Source organism: Rhinatrema bivittatum, chromosome 11, assembly GCF_901001135.1.
Source record: "Rhinatrema bivittatum chromosome 11, aRhiBiv1.1, whole genome shotgun sequence".
Lineage (NCBI taxonomy): Eukaryota > Metazoa > Chordata > Amphibia > Gymnophiona > Rhinatrematidae > Rhinatrema > Rhinatrema bivittatum.
Genome location: NC_042625.1, coordinates 6,655,214 through 6,676,715, shown reverse-complemented (window position 1 = coordinate 6,676,715; position 21,502 = coordinate 6,655,214). Strand labels below are relative to the sequence as shown.

Sequence of the window (21,502 nt, the reverse complement as noted above, 5' to 3'; positions counted from 1 at the left end):
TGGTAATTTCAGGGTGACTGGAAGTCAAAAGTTCCCAGGTATGAATATGCATGAGAGAAAATTTGCATGTTATGGAGGTAGTGGATACAAATTTTCTCTCATGCGTATTTCATTGTGGATACCCTGAAAACCTGACTGGCTGGGGAGTCCCCAGGACAGGATTGGGAACCACTGCCCTAGTATCATCACCACCTTCCCTCACCCCTGGCATCATCACCATCTTCTACCAGCTCTTCCTCACCTCCTCACATAATCATCACCTTCCCCTCGCATCATCTCCTTCCTTCTGCCTACGCCCCTCTCTCTCACCCTTTGCATCGCCATCTCCTTCACTCTTCATCCATCCCTCTCCCTCTGGCATTATCAACTTTCTTCTGCCTGCACTCTCTGGCACCATCACCTTTCCTCTTGGCGTACAGAGGGTCTCCAGTGCCCGGGGCCCATTGAATTCTGGTGTCTCTCTAGCACGACTCCCCTCACCCCCCACTTGTACTAATGCTTAAGGTCACAGAAAATCAGTGGCGTCTCTAGACAGAAGAATTTGGGGGGGGGGGGGGGGGGGGGAGAGGAGCCAAAATGACATTTCCTCAATCACACCCATCTCCACAGCTTGGCCCCCCGCTTTAAAATTGGCTATTAAAAAAGTCTTAATAAGAAAGTCCAAAGGGTCTTCTGCGTAATTCTAAAAAGATGACCAGTTTCACACTTCTAGTAAAACTACTATTAAAATTATTTGATAGCCTCATTCAACTAATTCTATATGGCTATGGCAGTGAAGTCTGGAATGTATATACAGGAAGGAAAAGAATGTCAATATAAATCCTGCACCTCCAGTTCTATAACCCTCCGTGCATCCACTGAAATTCCCCCAACGATGGAGCTTGGATGTTTCCCTTCCAACTCATCATACAAAAAATATTTTCAAATTCTGGTGTCACCTCGCAGTAATTGCAGCACAAACACTGTCCAGTACCAGATAATTGTGAACTAACACAAAACCCCACAAAAAGACACTCAAAATCCATACAGAAAACCTTTCATAACGTAACAGTAGTAACACCAAGGACTCAAACAACATGGATCCTGCCTGTGAAAAAGCACAGGTAAATATTACACTGGGTCCCAGAACACCAATACACCACACCTACTGGGGAAACAAAACAAACCCGATTGCTATAGATCCCTATACAGACACTACATGCTAGCAGAATCTCTCTCCTAGGTCACACACACAGAGTAGATAGAGACCCTCACCAAATACAGAATAAAGGATCACAAATTAGCACCAGCAATATGCAGACAAAAACTGAAATGGAAACCCCAAGAAGCCAGACTGTGTGTAACAATGGAAAAACTGAACCACCATTCCTCATAAAACAAATAAAATCAAGAAACATAAAGCATCAATTATAATTGTAAAACTATACTAATAAAAGAATATTTTAAAACTACTGATAAATAGAATAACTTCTATTAATTAAAGTCATATACTTTTTAAAAATGTCCCAAGCACCAATAAAATATTTCAAAACAGCACACATATGAAATAACACTTAATAATTAAAACTCTCTCACACATACACTGTCACATACACACCCATACATGCTCTTATACATACCCACAACCTCTATCTCTGAAAGGCACAGACACATTCTCAGGCCTAAGACCCGCGCTCTCCACCCCCGCCCCCCCCCCCCCCCCACAAGCTCTTATTCCCCCAGATTCTCTCATACACACATACACTCTCACTGGCTTTCTCACATACACACACAGACTCCCAGGCAGGCTCCCATTCATTCTCTCACACACATAAGAACATAAGAAATTGCCATGCTGGGTCAGACCAAGGGTCCATCAAACCCAGCATCCTGTTTCCAACAGAGGCCAAACCAGGCCACAAGAACCTGGCAATTACCCAAACACCTAGAAGATCCCATGCTACTGATGCACTGATGCAGTTAATAGCAGTGGCTATTCCCTAAGTAAACTTGACTAATAGCAGGTAATGGACTTCTCTTCCAAGAACTTATCCAAACCTTTTTTGAACCCAGCTACACTAGCTGCACTAACCACATCCTATGGCAACAAATTCCAGAGATTTATTGTGCGTTGAGTGAAAAAGAATTTTCTCCGATTAGTCTTAAATGAGCTACTTGCTAACTTCATGGAATGCCCCCTAATCCTTCTATTATTCGAAAGTGTAAATAACCGAGTCACATCTACTCGTTCAAGACCTCTCATGATCTTAAAGACCTCTATCATATCCCCCCTCAGCCGTCTCTTCTCCAAGCTGAAAAGCCCTAACCTCTTCAGCCTCTCCTCATAGGGGAGCTGTTCCATCCCCTTTATCATTTTGGTTGCCCTTCTCTGTACCTTCTCCATTGCAACTATATCTTTTTTGAGATAAGGCGACCAGAATTGTACACAGTATTCAAGGTGTAGTCTCACCATGGAGCGATATAGAGGCATTATGACATTTTCCGTTTTATTAACCATTCCCTTCCTAATAATTCCTAACATTCTGGTTGCTTTTTTGACTGCTGCAGCACACTGAGCCGACGATTTCAATGTATTATCTACTATGACGCCTAGATCTCTTTCTTGAGTGGTAGCTCCTAATATGGAACACACATCCAGGCAGACTCCCATTCATTCATTCATTCATACACGCACACACACATATCCAGGCAGACTCCCATTCATACACTTGCACACAGTGAAGGCAGACCCCTCTCGTTTTTTTTTTGCCAGCAACCTTGGAGCCTCTCTTGTTCCTCTGCTGCCACTGTCACTGTTGCTGCATGGCTACTGGGGGGAGCCAATTGCTGCTACTGGTACTGAAGCCTGTTCTGTTATGGTCCCGGGCCGTGCCCCGGGACCTACACTTACCGCGCGGCCGGTGCGGCCACAGGAACGCCTTTCCCCGGCCTCCAGGGCCGAAGACGCGGCCCTCCGCGGCATTCTCCCTGTAGGGAGACGCCAACGCCGATCCACGGCTGGCCCTGCCCCCTAGGCACGCATGTACGCGCTAGGGCCTTCTCTTAAAGGGGCCAGCAAGGGAAAGCCTGGGAACACCTCCTCCTGACGTCAGACGCTGCCGGGCCATTTAAACCCGGCAGCTGCAGTAGCACCTCGCCTTGCAACGAGGTTCCTCAGTTTGTCTGAGTCTCTAGTTGCTGCTGTAGTCCCTGGATTGCTTCTTCTGTCTTCTGGACTCCAACCTGGCTTGTATCCTGACTTGTCTTCAGCTTCCACCCTTTGGTTTTGGTATCAACGTCTAACTTCCGACCCGGCTCAGTCACGACTTCGTCTTCTGCTTTCGTCCCTGGCTTTGGTTTGGATCTCTGACTTCTGGCTTCTGAACCGGCTTCGCTCTTGGACTCCGACTTCGGCTTCTTCATCACATAGAAAAATAGAAATGACAGCAGAAGAAGACCAAACGGCCCATCTAGTCTGCCCAGCAAGCTATGCACTTTTTTTTTTTTTTAATTTCTCTCATACTTCTGTTACTCTTGGCACTTAGTAACCTTTTGGTTCTATTTCCCTTCCACTCGCACCAATAATGTAGAGAGCAGTGTTGGAACTGCATCCAAGTGAATATCTACCATAGTTAGGGGTAGTAACCGCCGCAATAAGCAAGCTACACCCTTGCCTTTGTTTACCCAGACTATGTAACTCAGTCCTTGTTGGTTATTGTCTGTATATAGATCCACCTTTCTACGTTCCCCCTGCCGTTGAAGCAGAGAGCTATGCTGGATGTGTGTTGAAAGTGAAGTATCAGACTTTCTCCCCTGCCGTTGAAGCAGAGAGCTGTGTTGGATATGCATTGAAAGTGAAGTATCAGGCTTTCTCCCCTGCCGTTAAAGCAGAGAGCTATGTTGGATATGCGTTGAAAGTGAAGTATCAGACTTTCTCCCCTGCTGTTGAAGCAGAGAGCTATGTTGGATATGCGTGAAGTATCAGACTTTCTCCCCTGCCGTTGAAGCAGAGAGCTATGCTGGATATGCATTGAAAGTAAATTATCTGGCTTATTTAGTTTGGGGTAGTAACCGCCGTAACAAGCAAGCTACCCCCCGCTTTTTGTGAATGCAAATCCTTTTTTTCCACACTTCCTCTTGCCGTTGAAGCTTAGAGCAATGTTGGAGTCGCATGAACTGTGTGTATGTTTATTGAATAAGGGTATAATCTCCAGGCAGTAGCCACCCACTCTTCATTCACGTCCTCTAGACTTGATGGATCCACAGTGTTTATCCCACACCCCTTTGAAGTCCTTCACAGTTCTGGTCTTCACCACTTCCTCTGGAAGGGCATTCCAGGCATCCACTACCCTCTCCGTGAAGAAAGACTTCCTGACATTGGTTCTGAGTCTTCCTCCTTGGAGCTTCAACTCGTGACCCCTGGTTCTGCTGATTTTTTTCTGGCGGAAAAGGTTTGTCGTTGTCTTTGGATCGTTAAAACCTTTCAAGAATCTGAAAGTTTGAATCATATCACCCCTGCTCCTCCTTTCTTCCAGGGTGTACATATTTAGATTCTTCAATCTCTCCTCATAAGTCATTCGATGAAGACCCTCCACCTTTCTGGTCGCCCTTCTCTGGACCGCTTCCATCTTGTCTCTGTCTCTTTGGAGATACGGTCTCCAGAACTGAACACAGTACTCCAGGTGAGGCCTCACCAAGGACCTGTACAAGGGGATAATCACTTCCCTTTTCTTACTCGATATTCCTCTCTCAATGCAGCCCAGCATTCTTCTGGCTTATGCTATCGCCTTGTCACATTGTTTCGCCGATTTCAGATCATTAGACACCATCACCCCAAGGTCTCTCTCCTGCTCCATGCACATCAGCCTTTTCCTCCCATCGAATAAAGTTCATTCAGATTTCCTCTTCCCATATGCATGACTTTGCACTTCTTGGCATTGAATCTCAGCTGCCATATCTTCGACCACTCTTCCAGCTTCCTTAAATCCCGTCTCATTCTCTCCACTCCTTCCGGCGTGTCCACTCTGTTGCAGATCTTAGTGTCATTCGCAAATAGACAAACCTTACCTTCTATCCCTTCCGCAATGTCGCTCACAAAGATATTGAACAGGACCGGTCCCAACAACACCGCTTAAAACCGCTCTCTCTTCAGAGAGAGTTCCATTTACCATCACACATTGTCTTCTGTCCGTCAACCAGTTTGCAATCCAGGCCACCACCTCGGCACTCACTCCTAAGCTTCTCATTTTATTTACCAGTCTCCGGTGCAGAACCGTATCAAAAGCTTTGCTGAAATCCAAGTAGATGACATCGAGCGCTCTTCCTTGATCCAATTCCTTAGTTACCCAGTCAAAAAAGTCAATCAGATTTGTCTGACAGGATCTTCCCCTGGTGAATCCATGCTGCCTCTGGTCCATCAATTCTCCAGACTGTAGATAGTTCACTATTCTCTCTTTCAGCAGTGACTCCATTACTTTTCCCACCACCGAAGTGAGGCTAACCGGTCTGTAGTTGCCTGCCTCTTCCCTGTTCCCACTCTTGTGAAGCGGGACCACTACCGCTCTCCTCCAATCACTCAGCACCACTCCTGTTTCTAGGGATCTATTGAACAAGTCACACAGCGGACCCGCCAGCACATCTCTGAGTTCCCTCAGTATCCTGGGATGAACCTCATCAGGCCCCATGGCTTTGTCCACTTTCAGATTCTTCAGTTCTTCCCATACCTTTTCTACTGTAAATGGAGTTTCATCTACTCCACTCCCCTCCAGTTTCTTGTTAAATAGAGACGGTCCTTCTCCAGGGTCTTCTTTAGTGAACACAGAACTGAAGTAATCGTTTAATATTTCTGCCATTTCCTCGTCTTTCTCCACACATTGATCCTTTCCACCTTTCAATTTCACTATACCACTTTGAACTTTTCTCTTTTCACTGATGTATCTGAAAAATGTTTTGTCACCATTCTTTATCTCCTTGACAATCCTCTCTTCCGCTTGACTTTTTGCCATCTTGATTAATTTCTTCGTCTCCCTCAGTTCTACCAAATATTCTTCTTTGTGCTCCTCCCTTTGGGATCTTTTATATTTATTGAACGCTGTTCTTTTAGCCTTTATTTTATCAGCCACCTCCTTTGAGAACCAGATAGGTTTCATTTTTCTTTTGCTTTTCTTTACACTTCTAACATATAGAGCAGTTGCCTTGGTAATTGCTCCTTTTAGATTGGTCCACTGCTGATCCACATCTCTCTTGTTCTCCCAGACTTTTAGTTCTTCCTCCAGGTACTTCCCCATTTCCTCAAAGTCCGTGTTTTTGAACTGCAAAACTTGGGTCTTTGTGTTTCTTTTCCGTATCCTTTTTGTGATATTAAACCATACCGTTTGATGATCACTGATGCTGAGGTGGGCGCCCACCTGGACATCTGAGACATTATCTCCATTAGTGAGCACTAAGTCGAGTATAGCTCCTTCTTTCGTGGGTTCCTTTACCATTTGTTTGAACAAAGCTACTTGCAGGGCATCCACTATCGCTCTACTATTTTTAGATTCTGCAGATGGGATTTTCCAGTCTACATCTGGCATATTAAAGTCTCCAACGATCATCACTTCTCCCTTCTTTCCTATCTTTTGGATGTCTTCAACCAGATCTCTGTCATGCTCTTCCTTTTGGTTTGGAGGCCTGTAAACCACTCCAATATAAATGGACGCCCTGTCATCTTTTTTTAGGTCGGCCCATAGTGCTTCTTCATTTCCCCATCTTCCTTGCAGCTCAGATGCTTGGAAATTGTTTCTGACATAAAGAGCCACTCCTCCCCCTTTCCTATCCACTCTGTCCTTCCTTAACAAGTTATAGCCTGGTATTGCTGTATCCCAATCATGAGATTCTGTGAACCATGTCTCTTTGATAGCAACAACGTACAAGTCCGCCTCCACCATTAGGGCTTGCAGATCTGGGATTTTATTTCCCAAACTATGAGCATTTGTGGTCATAGCTTTCCAAGTTCTCTCGTTAAGGTTACTGCTTTTCCTGGACTCCTTTTGAGACTTTAGTTGAGACTTGTTATTCACTTCACTCCTTCCCTTTGCAGTTGTGCCACTGATGACAGAGTTGTCCATCTCAATGAGCTTTTTCTTTTGGTTATGGATTTTGAATTTCTGCTTGCATTGGGTTTTTTTTCTCTTTTCTGGTAACACTTCAATGTTTTTCTCAAGAACTTCTTCAGTGTTTAATATAGAGAAGGCTTTTTGTTCTTGTTGCACTTGATGCAGTGTGTGTCTCCTCATCACAGGTCTAATTCTACCAGAGCCCACTGTAATCCTAGTTTTTAATGAGTTCCTTAATGTCCTGTTTGAAGGGGAGGCGGGAGTATACTTGTGGGCTGCCCATCTGTCAAGAATGGATGACTGTGGGTCACATATGTTATCCTACCTGAGCCTACTGCATCTCTCTTTTTTCTTGAGTCCTGTTTTTTCTGTGGCACTGGGGAATTATTTTCTGAGTACTGTAATGTGGGTGAAATTCTCTTTATTGAAGCTAATTGAGCTTTAACTTCAGCCAGCTCCTTTTTCAAGGAAGAGAGTTGTTCACAAATGGGGCAAGCTCTAAGTTTCCAGATGCTTTCCCTCAGAATAAAGGCTCCACAATAGTTACATTGGATAGTCCTCATTTTGGTAAATTGATTGTTAACACCTAAGGAAATACCAATGTACTAATTTGTCTTGATCCTAATTTTAAGTTAGGCAGTCTACATAAGAAAAACAAACCTAGGGATGCGTGGGTAGAGGGGTAGGGTGTGAGGGAGTCAAAATGATCCCACAGCACTTATGTGCCAATATTGAACAGATTATTAAAGACAGCTATACAATAAGAGAGATGCAGGTTTCAGTGGGAACACTGAGAGGAGAGGATCACCTTGCTGGTGGCTGAAAGGAATCAGTAAGTTTTTACTTGGGACATTGTCTTTTTGAAAAGTATTGGGGCAAAGTTAACTATTTGGGAATATTATTTAGTGTGTTTGTGTGTTTGTGCCTTTAATAGTCAGAAAGGCTGTGAATAAACAAGTTAGACTGTTTGTATTTTTAAATAGTCAGTCAATAAAGTAGCAGTAGGTAGGCAGAGAATAAACAAGTTAGACTGTTTGTATTTTTAGTCAGTCAATAAGGTAGCAGTAGGTAGTGTGTTTATTTTTAAAAGTCTCCAGAACTGAGTGTTCTCCAGACTTTTAAAGAACTGAGTGTTTGTATTTAATACTAACTGAGTGCTTGTATTGAAAAAAAAAAGAAAAACCAACCCAAAAAGTAGCCAGAAGCTAGAAATAAGCTAGGAGCAGTGTATACCTAAGTAAAAAAGTTGAATAGTTCAGCTCAGTTACTCACCTTGGAAAGGTGTTGAGGTAGTGTGATTGGGTTTGAATAGGGACCAACATTTGTTAATCAAGGGAGCAGTGAGTCACTCAGGCTGACTAACTGAAGTTAGTCACCTAGATAGGATTTTAGACAGTGCTGGGGAGGAGCCGGCTGTCGTGGTACACGTGGGCACCAACGACATAGGAAAATTTAGGAGGGAGGTTCTGGAAGCCAAATTTAGACTCTTAGGTAGAAAGCTTAAATCCAGAACCTCCAGGGTAGCATTCTCTGAAATGCTCCCTGTTCCACGTGCAGGTCACCAGAGGCAGGCAGAGCTCCGGAGTCTCAATGCGTGGATGAGACGATGGTGCAAGGAAGAGGGATTCAGTTTTGTTAGGAACTGGGGAACCTTTTGGGGAAGGGGGAGTCTCTTCCGAAGGGATGGGCTCCACCTTAACCAGGGTGGAACCAGACTGCTGGCACTAACCTTTAAAAAGGAGATAGAGCAGCTTTTAAACTAGAACAAAGGGGAAAGCCGACAGTCGCTCAGCAGCGCATGGTTCAGAAAGAGGTATCTTTAAAGGATACTAATGATGCATTAGAATTAGGGCATCCCGACAGTGAGGTTCCAATAATTAGAAAAGCAGTCCAAGTGCCTGTAACTAAAAACTCACCTGAGCTAAAAAAAAAATTCCAACTTATCCCTATCAATTAAAAAGCAGAATGAAAATACAAACAAAAAACAAACTTTGAAATGTTTGTATGCTAATGCCAGAAGTCTAAGAAGTAAGATGGGAGAATTAGAATGTATAGCAGTGAATGATGACATAGACTTACTTGGCATCTCAGAGACATGGTGGAAAGAGGATAACCAATGGGATAGTGCTATACTGGGGTACAAATTATATCGCAATGACAGAGAGGAGCACTCGGGAGGAGGTGTGGTGCTTTATGTCCGGGATGGCATAGAGTCCAACAGGATAAACATCCTGCATGAGACTAAATACAAAATTGAATCTTTATGGGTAGAAATCCCTTGTGTGTCAGGGAAGACTATAGTGATAGGGGTATACTACCGTCCACCTGGTCAAGATGGTGAGACGGACAGTGAAATGCTAAGAGAAATTAGGGAAGCTAACCAAATTGTTAGTGCAGTAATAATGGGAGACTTCAATTACCCAAATATTGACTGGGTAAATGTATCATCGGGTCACGCTAGAGAGATAACGTTCCTGGATGGAATAAATGATTTATTTTATTTATGTATTTATTTTGAGTTTTTCTATACCGGCATTCGCGATGGGAATCGCATCCTGCCGGTTTACAATTAACAAGGTGTGACAAAGGAATATAATAAATGATAGCTTTATGGAGCAATTGGTTCAGGAACCGACAAGAGAGGGAGCAATTTTAGATCTAATTCTCAGTGGAGCACAGGACTTGGTGAGAGAGGTAATGGTGGTGGGGCCGCTTGGCAATAGTGATCATAATATGATCAAATTTGATTTAATGACTGGTGCGGTCTCACCATGGAGCGATACAGAGGCATTATGACATTTTCCGTTTTATTCACCATTCCCTTTCTAATAATTCCCAACATTCTGTTTGCTTTTTTGACTGCCACAGCACACTGAGCCGACGATTTCAATGTGTTATCCACCTTGACACCTAGATCTCTTTCTTGGGTTGTAGCACCTAATATGGAACCCAACATTGTGTAATTATAGCATGGGTTATTTTTCCCTATATGCATCACCTTGCACTTATCCACATTAAATTTCATCTGCCATTTGGATGCCCAATTTTCCAGTCTCACAAGGTCTTCCTGCAATTTATCACAATCTGCTTGTGATTTAACTACTCTGAACAATTTTGTGTCATCTGCAAATTTGATTATCTCACTCGTCGTATTTCTTTCCAGATCATTTATAAATATATTGAACAGTAAGGGTCCCAATACAGATCCCTGAAGCACTCCACTGTCCACTCCCTTCCACTGAGAAAATTGCCCATTTAATCCTACTCTCTGTTTCCTGTCTTTTAGCCAGTTTGCAGTCCACGAAAGGACATCGCCACCTATCCCATGACTTTTTACTTTTCCTAGAAGCCTCTCATGAGGAACTTTATCAAACGCCTTCTGAAAATCCAAGTACACTACATCTACCGGTTCACCTTTATCCACATGTTTATTAACTCCTTCAAAAAAGTGAAGCAGATTTGTGAGGCAAGACTTGCCCTGGGTAAAGCCATGCTGACTTTGTTCCATTAAACCATGTCTTTCTATATGTTCTGTGATTTTGATGTTTAGAACACTTTCCACTATTTTTCCTGGCACTGAAGTCAGGCTAACCGGTCTGTAAAACTATGTCTTCAGCATGCAGGAAGAATGTAATTCCTAGATCTGCCAGTAATTTGCACAGCGGGATCATATACATATTGAATAGTGTTGCAGAGGGTGCTGAGCCTTGAGAGACAGCTGTATCCATTTGGAACGTATCAGAAGTGTTATTGCCTAATTTCACTTGGAATGTTCTATTAGATAAAAAAAGAAGAGAATCATTTAAGAATCTTGCCTTCAATACCAATTTTGTTCAATTGCTGGCACAAAAGAGTATGGTCCACAGTGTCCGAGGCGGCTGTTAACTCAATTAGAACAAGAAGATAGGATTCATCAACATCAAACCCTTGTAACACAGTCTGTCAAAGAGGAGTAATGTCTCTGTTGAATGATGTTTGCTAAATCCAAATTGATTTGGGAAAAGAATATTTTGGTCATCCAAATGATTTACAAGTTGGGATAATACTGCTTTTTCAAGTATTTAAGCTACAAAAGACAGATTGTTCTTATCGACCAATATCCAAAGGGTCCATCAAGCCCAACATCCTGTTTCCAACAGAGGCCAAACCAGGCCATAAGAACCTGGCAAGTACCCAAAAACTAAGTCTATTCCATGTTACCATTGCTAATGTCAGTGGCTATTCTCTAAGTGAACTTAATAGCAGGTAATGGACTTCTCCTCCAAGAACTTATCCAATCCTTTTTTAAACACAGCTACACTAACTGCACTAACCACATCCCCTGGTGTTGCACTTACTGCCCGCGGAACCCCCATGCCAGCTCCATCTGGCCGGCAATGCCTCTGTGCCCTGCCTGAGGCTTCGGCTGCTACAGCTGCCTTTCTGGTTCCACTCTCGCACGACTGAGCCTCCTCGGCCTAGCTGGCACATGGGACGCTGCCAGCTTCCTGCCCCGCCTGGGGTTTCCCCTAGGTGCGAGTGCACGCAGTGCCGGCATCTATTTAAAGGGCCTTCGGCAGGAAACCTGCTCCCACTCCTGAGGATGATGTCATCAGTGCAGGCCTATTTAAGGCTCCCTCGGGCCCTACCCAGACGGCTTGGCAATGAGTCTCCTGTGTTGCTTCTCTCGGGATCCTGCGCTTCTCCTGGAAGGACTCTGTTTTAGTACCTGTCTCCTGTTCCGGTACCAGGTCCTCGCTCCCTTCTTCCTGGACCCATTTCCCGGACGGATATCCTGCCTCTGAACCTTGGCCCGGACTTCACTCTGCTCGTCTGCCGCCTGCCTCTGAACTGCATTTCACTCTGCTCGTCTGCCGCCTGCCTCTGAACCTTGGACCGGACTTCATTCTGCTCGTCTGCCTCTGAATCTTGGGCCAGACTTCACCTCGTCTATCAGCCCTTGTCCGGGACCTTGGCTAGCCTGCCTCCTGCCTTCTGACTCAGGGCAAGCATCCGCCTCCCTATCCTGTTGCTGGCACCTGATCTCAGCCTGCCTTGCCTTGACAGCCAGCCACCTATCTTCAACCTCGTTCCTGCTTCAGGTGAAGCAGGAACCTGAGGAGAGGTATTGCCGGTGCCAATACCTCTCCTCAGGGGTCTATCTAAGATCAACCAGCTCCGGCACCCAAGGGCTCAACCTGCGGGGAACGTGGGCTGGTATTGGTGAAGCTCTAGCTGGCCCCTGTCGTCCTCTGGCCTCGCCTCCTGACGTTGGGGACCTGGGGGGGGGGGTGTTTCCCCCTCAGGTAGCATCAACCCCAACTCAGGCTATGGGTCCACAGTCTATGCCATGGTTCCTACAGATTTCCAAGCCCTGGAACCCGGTAGAGGCCTCTGCTCTGCAGGCCAAACCGGGCACCCAAGGGCTCAACCTGCGGGGAACGTGGGCTGGTATTGGTGAAGCTCTAGCTGGCCCCTGTCGTCCTCTGGCCTCGCCTCCTGACGTTGGGGACCTGGGGGGGAGGTGTTTCCCCCTCAGGTAGCATCAACCCCAACTCAGGCTATGGGTCCACAGTCTATGCCATGGTTCCTACAGATTTCCAAGCCCTGGAACCCGGTAGAGGCCTCTGCTCTGCAGGCCAAACCAGGCACCCAAGGGCTCAACCTGCGGGGAACGTGGGCTGGTATTGGTGAAGCTCTAGAACTTACTAGAACAGCAGAAAGTGCTAGAGTCCCTTGCCTCGGCAGTGGAGCGGCTTGGTCAACATTTGGATTCTACCGTTCACCCAGGTGCATCAGCTACTACGGTTGTGGGCCTTTCCGCCCATTCGCCGACTGCATGACCTGTCCTGCCTCTCCCGGAGCCTTCACGTTTCGCCGGGGATCCCCAGCACTGCCGTGGCTTCTTGAACCAGTACCACATGCCCTTTTGTCTCCAGTCAGCACTCTTTCCTGATGACCTGACCAAGACCAAGTATATCCTCTCCCTATGGGATGGTAAGGCCTTGGCCTGGGCCTCTCTGCTCTGGGAATGCGCCGACACTGTGTTGGAAAACTTGCAGGGGTTTCTGTCACTGTTTCGTATTGGCAATCCTGGACGGCCTGGCCAGGTGAGCTGGCGGCCAGTGAGCTACCCTCATCACTCGACACCCTCATAGATCTCGCCAGTCTCTTAGATCGCCAACTCCAAGAGAGGACTCAGGAACTACAACTTTCTAAAAAACCTCCACTAACCTCCCGGAGGCTTCTACACTCACCCTCTCCCAAACAGACTGCTGGGCTGGTAAGATTACCTCCAAAGAGCCCATGCTCTTGGGTAGAGGTCGGTTAACCTCTGATGAACGCCTCCGATGTCAGCATTCCGAGCTTTGTCTATACTGTGGAGAGGCAGGGCATATCCTGGTTCAATGCCGTGTACGTCCGGGAAACGCCTGAGCCTAGGTCACATTGGGTGACTACCCCTAGGCCTGACATCTCCTAATCCCCCACTCACTCTCCCAGTATCCCTTGTCTTGGAAAAGCAGGAATTCCATGCCCTGGTGGACTCTGGAACCGAGGGCAACTTTATCCTCAAACAATTGGTCCAACACCTCAGGATGTCCACCTGCCTCACTCCGCTGCCTCTCCTCTATATCTGGGGAGCCCTTGTTGGGCAAAGTTACCTATACCACCGTTCCGGTCACATTCCGCACCGGTGCCCTTCATGAAGAGACACTGGCTTTCCACTTCATTGACCAGGCTATCCATCCCCTGGGTGCTCGGCTTGCTATGGCTACAGAAGCATACCCTGCAATTTGACTGGGTATCCCTGCAGCTAAGCCAATGGGGCCCCTCATGCTATACTTCTTGCCTGAAGTTGCCGGCTCCCCAACTTTGCCTTTCTACGGTGCTGCTTCCTGCCGGACTGCCTCCCACTATGCCTTCCTACATGGATGTCTTCTCCAAGCAAGGAGCCGATACTCTTCCTCCATGCCACTAATACGACTGTGCCATCAACCTCCTGCTAAACACAGAACCTCCTCGGGGCCGGGTCTACCCACTGTCTCTCCCTGAGACCAAGGCCGTGTCCGAGTACGTGCAGGAGAATTTGGCCAAGGGGGTCATTCGCAAATCATCCCCTGTGGGGGCTGGCTTCTTCTTTGTGGCAAATAAAGATGGGTCTCTCCACCCCTGTATTGATTACAGGGGCTTGAATGCCATCATCCTGAAGGATCGATACCCCCTACCTCTTATTATGGAGTTGTTTCCATCTGCAAGGAGCCTGGATTTTCTCCAAATTTGACCTCCGTGGGGCCTACAACCTCATTCGTATTTGGGAAGGCGAGTGGAAGACGGCCTTCAATACTCGAGACGGGCACTACGAGTATTTGTTGATGCCATTCGGACTCTGCAATGCCCCCGCCACTTTCCAAAATATGATGAACGAGGTCTTCCGTGACTTGCTGTACCCAATGTGTCGTTGTCTATTTGGATGACATTGTTTTCCAAGAATCTCCAGACCCATCACCAAGACATTGCTCGGGTACTCCAACACCTCCGAGACCATCGCCTATTAGCTAAGCTGGAAAAATGCTCTTTCAAAAAGAAAAGCCTACCCTTCTTAGGCTATATTGTCTCTTGGCATGGATTCCAGATGGAATCGGAGAAACTTAAGGAGTATCCAAGATTGGCCGCAGCCTATGGGCGGTACAACGATTTCTGGGATTTGCCAACTATTATCGGACCTTCATCCACAATTATTCCAAGCTAGTAGCCACGCTCACAGCCCTGACCCGTAAGGGCGTGAATCCCAAGCAGTGGCCTCCCGAAGCTGTGGCGGCCTTTCAACGCTTACAGGCAGCCTTCCTCCAGGAACCATGTCTTCTGCATCCTGATCCACTATGCCCCTTCGTGGTCAAGGTTGATGCTTCCTCTGAAGGAATAGGAGCAGTACTCAGCCAGCACGCCGCCTCCGGAACCCTCCATCCATGTTCCTTTTACTCTAAACAATTCTCCCCAGAAGAAAAAAACTATGGGATTGGTGATAAGGAGCTTCTGGCGATCAAGCGCGCCTTCGAAGAATGGCATCCCTGGCTCGAGGGTTCTCAGCACACCATTACCATATATACAGACCATAAGAATCTAGAGTACCTGCATCAAGCCCAGCGGCTAAACCCCTGTCAGGCCCGCTGGGCCCTATTCTTTTCACACTTTGACTTCACTCTCCGCTACTGTCCCACAGCTAAGAATGTCAAGGCAAATGCCTTTGCCCGCGCCTTCAATGCCAAGGATGTCGAGGAGCCCCCTTGACATATTATTGATCTGGCACAGGTCCTCCTATCTGCCACCACGACCATACCTCTGGGGAAAACTGTGGTTCCTTGAAGGCTCCATAATAAAATTCTTCAGAATATGGCATAAATCATATTCAGACTTACACCAAACAGGTCATATATGCAATACAGTATCTATGTTTATTGGTCTACACTGGGTGCACTAGCCATGCTATATGCACAAGTTTAATAGAACATCGCAGCTACATCAATAACCACACAAATGCACCATTGATAAATCACTGTATGGAGCTTGCTCATGAGTTTTCCGATTTGCAATGGATAACTCTATACTTCTGAGGGGAGGTGATTTCTCTATGACTCTCAATTGTTCTGAAAAGAGCTTCATTTTTAAATTGAACACGTTTGCTCCACACGGTCTCAATGAAGCTGTTGATTGGTATACACTGTGTATTGTCCTCATCACACTTATCACATCAGTTATATTTCGGACAGCTAAGATCAACTGCTCAAGTGCAGGGTCATTTATGCACTCCGCCAATAGCCCTTTAAAAATGGTGCTTGCATTTCAGTCTCTGGAGCCAGGATGCTGATGAATGTTGAACATATTACAACCAACTGTGAGCCTACCTAGGTCATGTATTCTATGAGACTGTAAACAATGTGACCTAAATAACAGAGGATTATGATATTTGTTCTTATACCAAAATGAGAGATCAACAGAGATTCACACGTCCAATTGTTCACTATATACTACTCTTTACTGATGCACTGCTTTCACATTCATTGACAAGAAATTCTAAGTGGGCTTTGACATGCTAATAATAATCTTTTTATGGCCCTGATGCAGATATTGAAATATTGATACAGTGTCAGGCTGCTGTAGAAGAGACTTTGATGCTTTCACATTTAAGATAAGTGTTTTTATCCGCAATATACAAAAACAAAAAGGAATGTTTCACCTATGATTATAGACTTGAAGCATCTAATCAAGACCTCAGTCACTCCAATCGATGAGTGCAGTTGTTGTAAGAACATAAGAAAATGCCATACTGGGTCAGACCAAGGGTCCATCAAGCCAAGCATCCTGTTTCCAACAGTGGCCAATCCAGGCCATAAGAACCTGGCAATTACCCAAAAACTAAGTCTATTCCATGTAACCATTGCTAATGGCAGTGGCTATTCTCTAAATGAACTTAATAGCAGGTAATGGACTTCTCCTCCAAGAACTTATCCAATCCTTTTTTAAACACAGCTATACTAACTGCACTAACCACATCCTCTGGCAACAAATTCGAGTTTAATTGTGCGTTGAGTAAAAAAGAACTTTCTCCGATTAGTTTTAAATGTGCCCCATGCTAACTTCATGGAGTACCCCCTAGTCTTTCTACTATCCGAAAGAGTAAATAACCGATTCACATCTACCCGTTCTAGACCTCTCATGATTTTAAACACCTCTATCATGAGTCATATCACACATCTTTATGAAGTTTTTGTTCTTTTGATGTCTCATTGATCATTATAAGTGGATTCTCATTTGTTTTGTTAGAACCAAAATGTTGGCATTTCTGGGACTACAAATAAATATTTCATATTTTTAAATCTCTTGAAATGCAGCTGAGTTTTTTTTTTAATGTTCCAATTTGGCTAGGAGGTGATGGTCTACCTTCTTAAACCGTGCCTCTGCAGTCAGGATATGTTTTGTCTTTTTCCTAGGACTGTTTTGGGTGATGGATCAGGCCAACTCTGTGTAGCTCTTGTCTTGGCATTGCTAACCGTACAGCACAAGTAGTTGCAGAAAGGAGGGAAAAAAAAGAAGATTATGGTGAGGACAAAACATCCAGAAAAGAGAGCGAGAAAGAGAAGAAATGGGGCAGTGGTACACATGATAATGTCAGAAATCACTGCCTAGGGTGCTGATGCAGGTTTGGTGCAAGTTGAAGCCACTGACTTTGTGGTCTCGTTCTGCTTCCATCTGTTAAAGGAGCAGCACTGTCTGCACAGCCCTCTCTGGCATTATCATATGTATCAGAAAGCAAGGAAAGAATTTCCTTCCCTGGCCAACTACAGATTAATCAAAGCCCAAAGGTTCCCAGGTATGAAGTTGCAGTGTCACTGAATTTTACTGCTGTGGTGAAGAAATAAAGAAAAACATTACACTGTCCACTGCCATTAATATCTTCCAGAGTTTATGTCACGTACCCTTGAAAAAGCACTTGGAATCTGACTGTGGGTACAGAGCGAATCCATGCACTAGACAGTGAGACCGGAATTATGAATGCATTTCCATCTGCTGGCCACACAAGGGAGCCAGTGCTCTGTAGATCTGCTGTCACTCCTCCCCAGCAGCTCAAATGCAACCAGAGCACTGGGAGTACTGAGCAGAGAGCTCTCAACCAACAGAAAGTGACAAGAGGCTGCCGCCTTAGGTCAGATGCCACTGGAAGAGCCGGGATCTCCAGTATAATTCCAGAAGGGGAAAATGGAAGAAAGGGAATGAGCAGGGCCTGTACTGGGATGATCCAGCAGGATCTACCTGTATAGACCTGATTACAGCCAACAGCAAGCACAAAAGCAAGGGAGAAGCTTAGAGTACAGCCCAGTTTTGCCTGGCATGGATAATGATGGTCTCAGTCTGAGAATGCAGGGCTCCAGAACTACATGCCTGAAATGTTTCTGGAATTTCTGGGATTACGAGACCCCCAAAGTGATGGTGGTAAAAAATCGGAACCTGGGGACCATTTATAGACTTGTCCAGCTCCTCATCATTATCTACTTTGTCTGGTAAGTTTGAGTCTAGGGGTGTGTGGGTGTTTGTGGGAATGTTTGGGAGGAAGGTGGAACAGATTCATGAGAAGCAATGCAGGGGAGTGTGTCTGTCACCTACCGGAAATCTAATCAGAAGCTAGAGAGAGCAATGCAATAAATATTGTTCCAAACCAGTAGTTTGCAGAACAGATGAGCAAGTGAGTTATAAAGTTCACCCACAATATTTCCCAAGAATCTTGTGTTAAATGGTTAAGAAACTAAGACATTAATTTTGGTTAAAATACATTTAACTGTGGATATAACTGAAGGAACATGGCACTAACAGCACCAAGATTAATGGTCCCCAGCTCTGCCAGTGATATCAGACTCTAAGGAAGCCTAAGCTCACTTCCAATCATTCAAGCAGGCACCAGCTAAGAAGTATTTGAAAGACGGAGACCCGAGTTCTAGCAGCTGAATTGCCCTGGAGAAGGCTGGCTTCTTCACAAGTCTGTACACCTTTCAGAGGCCAGTTAGGAATTATTTAAAGACCATGATGTACATGAGTTTTCCAGACTACCTGGCTCCCTTCTTCAAATGTCAAAATAAAAAGGAGATTGAATCATTTTGAAGGCATGTTGGTGCTTTGCCCCTAAAGATAACTCAGAGTCCATTATGACACCTGAACTACGGATCTAGTCCTTAACAGCATTAACTATGTCATCTACCATTACCAGCAGGCCTGCATCTAGATGACTCCTCCTTTGAACCCAGAGTTCCTTTCAAGCCAAGACTTGAGAAGAGAAACACACAGACAAATTGTCTGTATCATCTTAGGGAAAAAAGGTTAGGGAAAGTGGAGAGAGGTAGGCAGGAAAGGGAGAGACTAGCCTGGAGGGATGGGTAATTACGGTGATCCAGATCTCTCATAAAATAGGGGTCTCTTACCTTCCCTTCCATCTCTTTTCCTTTTCTTCCCCCTCCCCGTCCCCCTGCCTTGGCCTTTCTCCCACTCCTAATCTCATCCCTCTCATATAACCCTTGCTCTCCCTCAGCTCCTCCAGATCTCAGTAACAGTCAGCTCTACTCTGTTTCTCTCCGCCTTCTCTCCCATGTGGTGTCCGTTCTGCTTTGCTGTTTCCTTCCTATAATATAATAATATTTATAGCACTACTGGGCATATGAAGCACAATACAATGGTGGTCCCTGCCCTGAAGAGTTTCCATTCTAAGTGGGTACTTGAGGAAACAACTTACCCAAGGTAACGAGGAGTGTGAGTGCGGGAAGTAAGTGGGATGGGAACACTAGTTTCCGTGGGTCCCAGTCCATGGCTCTGTTAGTACCTTCCTGCTTCAATCTCCATCAGACTTTGGTCATTTCTCCTCATTTGCTGTGGGACCCTAAAGAAGAGGCGGCAGCACAGATCCATTGCTCCATTGCGTCCTCCTTCACAGCAGGGCCCCAGGTAGGGTGAAGCAGCAGCATATGTTCAGCTCTTCACCAGGAGGCCCCAAACAGATGGCAGCCAGGGCCGTCCATAGGTATCAGAATGTAATCTGCTTGGAAGCGGTTGAAGGATTAAAGATACTGCAAATCAAAATAAAATAAATACAAATAGAGGAAACCACCCTAGGCCTTGAGCTTTAGAAGGCCCCACTCTGCCATGCTAGCCTCACCCCTGCACTACAAATCTCCTGTCAGCTTGGGGGAAGAGCCGTGTACGCCAGTATTTCGGGTCCCTGCTGCGCTGATTCACCCCCTAACATCAGCCTTGGTGGCAGCGGAGCAGGTTTGCACCTCCACTGCTTTCATCTTTCCAAGGGAGATCTGCACTTCCAGCAGCAGCAGGGAATCAGGTTTTCTTTATTTTCTTTTTCTCCCACAGCCTGAGCTGCCAACACCATCATCAAGCTCTTCTCAGTAGCAGTGACTTTTCCGAGGCACTTTGCCCTCCTTCTCCCATTTCCTACCGCAGAATACTCTGTTTATGCTTCCAGAGCAAATAATTGGAAGCTGGAGCAACTAAACCAGTCACAACAGAAGATGTTATGACAATGGCGTCATTACTGGTTCACAGACTAAGGTCATCCAAGTGACCCTCCTCCCTCAGTTGTTCAGAAAGCAGTTCAGAAAGTACCTCCGCATCACTCCAACAAGAGAGAGAGAGAGAGAGAGAGACAGCTGGGAATGGGAGAGGAGGGGGAGGCTGTGCACAATCTGGGGGAGGCTGAGGAATAGGGAGGAGGAGAGGGGAGGGCTGTGCACAATCTTCTGGGGGAGCTGGAGGATGGGGAGATGGAGGGGAGGCTGGTGCACAATCTGGGGGATGCCTGAGGATGGGAGAGTGAGGGGGGAGGGCTGTGCACAATCTCCTGGGGGAGCTGAGGATGGGAGAGGGAGAGGAGGGGAGGCTGTGGCACAATCTCTGGGGGAAGCCTGAGGATAGGGAGAGGAGGGGGAGGCTGGTGCACAATCTCTGGGGAGCTGAGGATGGGAGAGGAGGGGGAGGCTGTGCACAATCTGGGGGAGCGGAGGATGGGAGAGGAGGGGGAGGCTGTGCACAATCTGGGGAGCAGAGGATGGAGAGAGGAGGGGGAGGCTGTGCACAATCCTGGGGGAGCGAGGATGGGAGAGGAGGGGGAGGCTGTGCACATCTGGGGAGCAGAGGATGGGAGAGGAGGGGGGGGCTGTGCACAATCTGGGGGAGCTGAGGATGGGAGAGGAGGAGGGAGGCTGTGCACAATCTGGGGGAGCTGAGAATGGGAGAGGAGGGGGAGGCTGTGCACAATCTCTGGGGGAGCTGAGGATGGGAGAGGAGGGGGAGGCTGTGCACAATCTGGGGGAGCAGAGGATGGGAGAGGAGGGAGAGGCTGTGCACAATCTCTGGGGGAGCAGAGGATGGGAGAGGAGGGAGAGGCTGTGCACAATCTCTGGGGGAGCAGAGGATGGGAGAGGAGGGAGAGGCTGTGCACAATCTCTGGGGGAGCTGAGAATGGGAGAGGAGGGGGAGGTTGTGCACAATCTCTGGGGGAGCCGAGAATAGGAGAGGAGGGGGAGGCTGTGCACAATCTCTGGGGGAGCTGAGGATGGGAGAGGAGGGAGAGGCTGTGCACAATCTCTGGGGGAGCAGAGGATGGGAGAGGGAGGGAGAGGCTGTGCACAATCTCTGGGGGAGCAGAGGATGGGAGAGGAGGGGGAGGCTGTGCACAATCTCTGGGGGAGCTGAGGATGGGAGAGGAGGGGGAGGCTGTGCACAATCTGGGGGAGCTGAGGATGGGAGAGGAGGGGGAGGCTGTGCACAATCTGGGGGAGCTGAGGAATGGGAGAGGAGGGGGAGGTTGTGCACAATCTCTGGGGGAGCTGAGGATGGGAGAGGAGGGGGAGGCTGTGCACAATCTGGGGAGCAGAGGATGGGAGAGGAGGGGG

General features: G+C 46.7%; 1 protein-coding gene across 2 annotated transcripts in view; it reads left to right on the top strand.

Annotated features, from left to right (window-relative positions):
- Window positions 1–17,703: 17,703 nt before the first annotated feature.
- P2RX2 (purinergic receptor P2X 2) overlaps window positions 17,704–21,502 on the top strand; it is a 51,225-nt gene continuing 47,426 nt past the window's right edge. Inside the window, exon 1 of one of the 2 annotated variants that reach the window (XM_029571636.1) lies at window positions 17,704–18,112. In XM_029571636.1, coding sequence (XP_029427496.1) covers window positions 17,943–18,112 — 170 coding nt within the window. In that variant the 5' untranslated portion in view covers window positions 17,704–17,942. The remainder of the gene's footprint in view (window positions 18,113–21,502) is intronic. The other variant, XM_029571635.1, reaches the window with a different exon arrangement.